Source organism: Agrilus planipennis, unplaced genomic scaffold (assembly GCF_000699045.2).
Source record: "Agrilus planipennis isolate EAB-ADULT unplaced genomic scaffold, Apla_2.0 scaffold8, whole genome shotgun sequence".
NCBI classification, from domain to species: domain Eukaryota; kingdom Metazoa; phylum Arthropoda; class Insecta; order Coleoptera; family Buprestidae; genus Agrilus; species Agrilus planipennis.
The window spans coordinates 3,075,662-3,083,147 of NW_020442461.1; the positions used below are offsets into that span (position 1 = coordinate 3,075,662).

At 37.3% G+C, this 7,486-nt stretch overlaps 2 protein-coding genes and 1 long non-coding RNA gene across 3 annotated transcripts in view; 1 reads left to right on the top strand and 2 right to left on the bottom strand.

Moving 5' to 3' along the window:
- LOC108734030 overlaps window positions 1-7,486 on the bottom strand; it is a 141,089-nt gene that overhangs the window by 36,094 nt on the left and 97,509 nt on the right. The gene's annotated exons all lie outside the window — the stretch shown is intronic.
- The window catches only part of LOC108734006 (melatonin receptor type 1B-B), a 30,050-nt gene that overhangs the window by 9,589 nt on the left and 12,975 nt on the right, over window positions 1-7,486 (top strand). The window contains exon 2 of the mRNA XM_025980781.1: window positions 4,863-5,107. Within this exon, the coding sequence (XP_025836566.1) occupies window positions 4,924-5,107 (184 nt within the window). The 5' untranslated portion in view covers window positions 4,863-4,923. The remainder of the gene's footprint in view (window positions 1-4,862; window positions 5,108-7,486) is intronic.
- LOC108734004 overlaps window positions 5,806-7,486 on the bottom strand; it is a 10,669-nt gene continuing 8,988 nt past the window's right edge. The window contains exons 4-5 of the mRNA XM_025980777.1: window positions 6,396-6,652; window positions 5,806-6,091 (exon numbers count right to left, since the gene is read on the bottom strand). Of these exons, the coding sequence (XP_025836562.1) occupies window positions 5,835-6,091; window positions 6,396-6,652 (514 nt within the window). The 3' untranslated portion in view covers window positions 5,806-5,834. The remainder of the gene's footprint in view (window positions 6,092-6,395; window positions 6,653-7,486) is intronic.

Below are 7,486 nucleotides of genomic sequence, written 5' to 3' on the forward strand. Positions count from 1 at the left end.
TTGCTGCTCCAATATTTTAATTGTATTTTGTTACGTATCTTACTCATATCTTGAGATACTGCTGGATCAATTTGATTATATAAAAAGTATTATTTTAATAGTTTCGCTGCATCAAGTGCTTGTTTGATGCTTGGTGGAGGGACAGGATCGTCTTCTTCAACAACGTACACAGCTGCAGTTCTTATCTATTTCGGCAACTTAGAAAGTATTGCTTAATGATTTATAATGCCGCATTGTTGTCGTTAAATAGAGTGAGCGTGACGCTATACAGAGTGTAATATTGTATAGAAAACAACAGCCAACCAAAGTCAAGCAATTTCGACGTTTTAAGGAGTTTGTCGTTAAATCGAGTGACGTTATAAAGAGTTTACACTGTATATTAAAAGGACAATAATAACATCAATAAAATTTTACCGGATCGATGAAAGCTAGCGCAGGTACCTGCAACAATATGAAGCTTTGCAACGGCAATTCCATTTAAATTGTGTTTTGAAAACGGACAACTTCAGCCAACAGATAAATGTAATAAATTTTTACGACTTGTTTTACTGTTCCAATATATGGATTTTCAAAAAGATGATAAATAAGATTTTGTTAACTGACAAGTTTCGGTTATAAAAGTGCGGAACCAGAGCAGAAGCGGATGTGAAAATGTATGCGGAACTTCGTAATTGCGGAAGCCGAGGCAGAGCTCTGTTGCAACACTGGCGTAAAGACCCGAATCGGGACAGTATCAGTTCACCCACTGGCCGTGAAAGCCTTTACCAGTTTGCCAAATAGAGTTGCTTTTTAATGCACTTACTTCCAAATCTGTTGCACTAGACCTATAGAGGCTCGTTCTCTTTTCATATACGTCATCAGTTCGTCGGCGTCGTTAGCGAACATTAAAAGACTCATGTTTTTCGCAAATAAATTAGACAATGTTGCCGATGAGAAGAATAAAAAGATCATTTTACAGAATATCATTAAAAAGAACATTAGAATTAACAATATCGAGTGATCGGGGAAAACATTTGGCAATCCCGTCGAAGTTATGCAACCAATGACGATTCGATTAAAATTAAAAAAGGCAAGTAATTTGAGAGAAAACGGTTCGTTATGCCAGTTACATTTGAACAGCGTACTCTGACTTTGATCGTCAAATACTACGAAATTGTAGTCAGGATAAAAACATGAGACGTTTGCAAGCAAAACTGACACCATCATAATAAACATTTCTAAGCAAAACAAACTGTAGATCAAGTTAATAGAAAATATGCTGGCACTCAACTGCTTTCTTTTCTTTCTTAACAGGTCCACCACAAAATAAATCTATCAGAAAAAAAAACAAGTTTAGTTAAAAATTTCATATGGAACACGTAGTGCTGAATTGATCCTAGAAAATACCACAAATGGCGCGGTAAACGCCATCTGTAGTACGATGCTACGTTTTAGGATTACGTATGCTCCAACAAGGTCCACATGTGTGGGTACCTACTTGCTGAAACGAATCCCGGCGTAGCTAACCTCAACGTGATAGGCACGTTACCATAATCGAATAAAATAATTGGAAGTGGTTTGTATTCTGTCGAAACTGCCAGACGCGGATAGCGATTTCGACCTTTTTGGATCTCATCAGCGCGTTGCAGACAGATACGACAGAACACAGACCAACTTTTACCTNTACAACAAAAACTATTCCGGCTTTCAAGCATCAATCCGAATCAATAAAATTAAGTTATTTATAGTGCTTTGGTTTATTTGCAAAAGTTTAATGGAATTTGGAATATATAGAATTTATTACCACCCAGTTAATCATTAAACGCTAAAAATATACGCGAGAACAGTACGAAAATTTATACATACGTGATTTTGACCTAAGTGCATTGAAGAAGATTTTTTACGTGTCTCAAAATGTAATATGAAAACTTATTTGTTTTATTAATTTCATGAACGAAAGTCTTGCTGAGAAATCATAACGTAATGTTTTATTCAAATTTCTATGAAAAGTATGATAAATATTCTTATGAAGAATTAAATTAGATTTCTTTGCTTATTTCCAATTTCTCCGGGATCATTGTGGAAACGACTTGAAGAAATTGAGCTTAACAATAAGGCCACCTACATAGCATTGTTAGCTGCTCATATTAGCTGACAGCAGGTCGTGGATTCAAAAGTTAATTTCAAATCTTTAGCAATGTAGGGCGAATGCGTTGGAGGAAGATACGGACGGCTGTGTGCACAAAAGAGAGATTTTAAAACAGAACTTCATTTTAATTTACTTTATTTCTACTGGTTAATCCTACAAGATTAACTCCACTGAACAAGGAAGACTGATCAAAGTTCAAAAAATCTGTTTAACTTAATTTTCTATGTACTATTAACAAAATAAAAATAATTCGCTAGCGTGAAAAACGAAATGAAAAGATGAAAACAAGATCTGGGTATAATAGTATATTAGGTACCCTTCCAGATGTAAACTGCCACCTGAGGAGGAGTGCCGTATTTTCTTACCAAGTCCCCTGTACGATTGCTTACTATATTAGATATATATTGCCCCGAATTTACAATTTTTCCTGCTTTTAGGGATGAAAAGTTTCATGTAGTTTCTACCCTCGTATTCGGTTCTGGTAACAATAAAAGCCCTCCTCAATAACGAGTAGGTAAATGAGATTTCTTATCCGAGAGGGAATGATTTGATGAATTTAAATTAAACTTGTTCACTTCGTTAGTGTTGTCTTTTCTCACCGTAACCGTACGATCCCAAGCAATCAAGCATGTCCAATAAGTGTATTCACCGACGAATGATTTTATTTTATTGCTTAGGATCATAAAACCTGTTTGCAGAGCTTAAAAAATGCAAATCCATGTATGCGAAGACGCGTTTAGCCGCTCTTACACGTACCTTACGCGTTTATGAAATCGTACAAATGGCGCGGTAAACGCCACCTGTAGTATCATGCCACATTTAATGGAATTCAATATGTTTAAGAAATGGTATTTGATTTTGGTAACGTGCCTATCACGTATGGTAGATATCCATCTATGTTGAACATATTAAATTCCAATAAATGTAGCATCATAGTACAGATGGCGTTTACCGTGCCGTTTGCAGGATTTCATTAAACGCTGTGCCAAAACAGCAGATACAGTTGGCCTGTGTTAGGTTGAAGATGTCTGTGACGCGCTGATGAGAGCTAACAAGTTCGAAATTTCGACAAATTACTAACTATCATGAACTTTGGATTTTTTTGAAAAGAAGAAATTTCCGATCCTGCATCGTCAACGAAAATATTTTAAAGTGCGTTATATGTAAAGTTTCCGGCTGGAAAATGGCAGCTCACCTACTCATTTGCATTCTCTTTATATAGATCTGCATTTCAGGTTCAAAGTGCATCTGAATTATTTGCGGAAATATGCATACGATGCATATTCACATTGGATATAGCTCTGAATTTTCATTCGATGCAATAAGGTATTTCTACGGGAAACGGCGGGATGGAGTCTGCAAAGGTCAAATGCAGATTTTTAATTTTAACTCATGTTGCTCGCTTTAGAATTCGTATTACGAAATCAGCAGGACTTCAATAACTGACCTATTATTTCCTGTTCGTAATGGTGAATTTTTTAGAATTGTTATCTAACGGCGGTAGTTCCAATTGTCGCAAAGGAGAGGGTGGGAAACCGGAAACGCAACACGAACGATGAAAGAAACAGAAAACAAAGAGCCCGGGGTCGCATCTGTCATAAGTCTTTTCTATTTTAGTCAATATTTCTGGCATTGTTGATTGCTTTCGTTTACGTCCTTCCAGCACTTTAACAATGATTTATTCATTGTATTCCGAACTCTCTACTATTTCGTTTTCGTTTTTTTTTTGCTATTTAAATTATAAATTAGATGAATGTACATTCTGTCCACTATCCCATTTCGATTTCGAACCATCGTCCATTCATTCTCGGCTAACCGGCGACACAATTACGTCAATATCGACCACGTAACCGTAGGTACATTTCAACCCCCAAATGCGCTCCGCTTTCATTTGCGTAGGAGCGGAACTCCCATCAAATGCCGCTGCCCTGCCGCCTCTTCACTACAAATAAAATTCCATCAGCATCGCGGTTACGTAATTCGAGTACAAAAACGTTGAAGATAAAACTCGGTTGTTTATATGAAGAGGCGTTCTCCGTATACTTACTTTGTTTTATTTAAAAAAAAAATTGGACTTTATCTGTCTCACTGTATCCAGTGAAAATGGCGATAATATTAGAGCATCTTCGACTTGACAGTTGTACCTACTAGTAATGGAACCCTTTATATTTTTGTATATATGTATATGGGTTAGGGGGCTGTGCATCGGATCGACCGGTTCGTTGTGTAGTCCCTGTATTGAACGGTTAAGGGTGTAGATAGGCCCGAACTTGGGGGTTACTCGCCTCGTTAACCCTCAGGCACCGCATCGGTGGCTTCCTGGGACCAATCCGTCTGACGGAGGGGAGACCCCAGGGAGTCCTTCTTCATACCATCATGGCTCAGCTGTGTTGGTTTGACGTGTGAATTTACCATCCGTGGTGAGGAGGCGCACGTTAAATCTCCATACGTTGTCTCATTACTAATAATGATCGCACATTGGTTCGACGACTCTGCAATCTATATAGGTTCGAGTTCAATTCCCGGCGAGGGCGTGACAGTAGCAACTATTTTTTTTTCATTAATTTCAGGTTATATGTAGTGCGTAAAGTTACTTAGAAACATTAATTCACTAAATCAGTTCTATCTACCATTATAGTATTTTTGGATTGCTGATAATTCATTGTCTTTCTGTCCTTTTCTAACGGATCAATTAGATACGTGTAGCTAATTTATATATTTTTTTATGTCGCAGGTAATTGTGTGACAGGTGTAGAAGGAAGTTGGTTAATTAAGTCCCACCGTCCCCATATGCCATGCTGTCAAATTCATCGGAGCTGACGTTGAGCGTAGGGGAGCAAGTTTCCCCCGTGACCTTAACCGCAGAATGGCCCCGAATCGTTCGGCTACTCCTTCTGGCATCCCTTGCTGCCATTGGCAGTATCGGAAACGTATTCATGATAAGCGCCGTCATGATAGATGATTATTTACGAAAAAGAGGTAAGTGGTTGTGAGATTCATCATCGTCAGTAGGTCGTCAATCCTAAGCGTGGTAGGACACGCACCTTCACTTTTTCCTATCCTGAGCTAATCTTCGCATTTTCCTTAAAACCAGAAATCTAATCCAGTTCTATTTCTACTCCTCTTAATTCCTGTTCTTCTGCTTCTAATGTATCACTAACTAGCCCTTCATGCTTGAGGTGTCCTACCAATATATCTATTGAATTCCATAATGACCTCTCTTCTCCTATTCTTTGTAATATCTCCTCACTTCCAACCTTCTCTATCCACGACATCCTCATCATTCGCTTGTAACACCACGGGTATGTTCTGAAATATAACCCAGCGTATTGGCCAGTGCTGATGACATCATGAATCGACGCCATATTGTACTGGCGTTCCACCATATTATACTGGTGAGACAGGTGTGACGGAGGAGTATGTCAAACGGGGTGTGTATTTGCATCAGACTTTAAGGAATTTTTTATTGTAAGAAACTTTAATAACTTTTGGAGTAAAATTGTCGTATACGAGCACTATTCTCAATATGGCGTCAATTTTGACGCGTCAATCCACTGGCCAGTATATTTCGGAACGAATTAACAGTATGGCGTCGATTTATGACGTCATCAAACTAATAACACACTTTTTATAATCAACGATCAAACTCTTTTATTACAAAGAATTCAATCTTATTGTATAACAAACTTAATTGTCCTGTCGCATCTCATATACTGTCTTCTTTGGCTGCCAATAAACCCAAACTTTGTGCTATAGCTTGAGATGCAGGAAAAAATTGTAACAAATGACACCACGAACGGTAACCTAGCATTAATATAACCGAATATTTCTTTGCTCTGTACGTATAAAAATGTCCTTTTCTTGGATTAAGTCCCTGTTCAAGACCAAACATTTCACCATCTGTCAATTGTTTCGGTACCCTCCCGGTTGTCATAGAGTCTTCGTTGATAACTTCAACAATGCCTTATAGAAAAAAAAAAACACCGAATTACAGACATTGCTTCTTTCTTTTAAGTAACTTTTAAGTATGTGGAAATTTGAATTTCAATGTGGAGTAATGTATAATTGAATATTGAATTATTACATCAAAAATTTTGTCACGAATAAAAGATATAATTGAATGTTGACTCTTCTTTACGAAAAATAAATAAATTTTGCTGCAATATACGGAAGCGATTTACGGCTTAATAATTAATATCAGTATCGAAATATGTTGGGAATTATTCAAAAGGTTGCACCCCCTTGATCTAAACATGTTTATTCGTACCGTCGTGGATGAAGTACATTTTCTCGTCAAGGTCGTTAGCAAAAGTTATGGTGTCCCCAGCACAATAAATTCGTTGTTTAAATGAAGCAGCCATTTGTCTTAATAGATCTAAATGAAAACGGCCAAGTACCGGGTGGTTTTGCAAGTGATAACCAAATAAGGAATTCAAAATCGCCTCTTTCAGATAATACGGAGTGCGCTCCAGTAAACTAGGCATTTGCTCCCCTTGATTATTTTTCCACAACAACCAGATGTAACTGAAAAGAACTCATGCACTTATGATACAGATATTAATTAAATGAGGTGTTTAATAATAAATCGTCATGGCATACAGAGCATATAGAGTTAAACTGATGCTGTCTTGATTTGGGTCTAAAGTAGCGATGCAACGGATGTGCCATAACGGAAACAGAAGTAACCAGTAAATTTTTGCGGATGCGGATGCGGATGCGGATGCGGAAGTGTAATGATTTTAGGTGAACCTTAAATGCAGTGGTCGTGAATATTTTGTTACAAATTTTGCATTTAGCACTTGTATTGTTCACATCGACAAAATATTCTCAAATGGAACATCTTTTTGGCTTCAAAATTACACATAACTTAAAATTTACATCACTGAGCAAATACTATACAAAGTAAATAAACGCTGTAACAGAATTAATATTTTCGAAATGCAATTAATAGGAGAACTTGCTAAGGGGGAGCTGCAAGTCTTGGACGTTTTTAGATTAAAGTGAGAAACTAATAAGAGAATAAAATTTGGAAAATATCAACATACGAAATAATAGAATATAGATTCGGTCCCTAAACTGTAATAAAGTTAATTGCACAAGGACATTATCATCATAGGGTCGTCAGTCTTAGACTAGTTGGACACGCACCTCCATTCTTTCTTATTCTGAGTTAATCTTCGCATTTCTCTAAAACTAAAACAACCCACATCCTTAACTATTTGCGAACAGTAATCTAATCTTGGCCCACCTCTACCCCTCCTAACTCCTGTTTCTGCCTCTAATATGTCTCTGACTAGACCTTCATGCCTGAGAAGGTGTCCTACCAACCTATCTCGCCTATTTTTTATTGACTTCCAT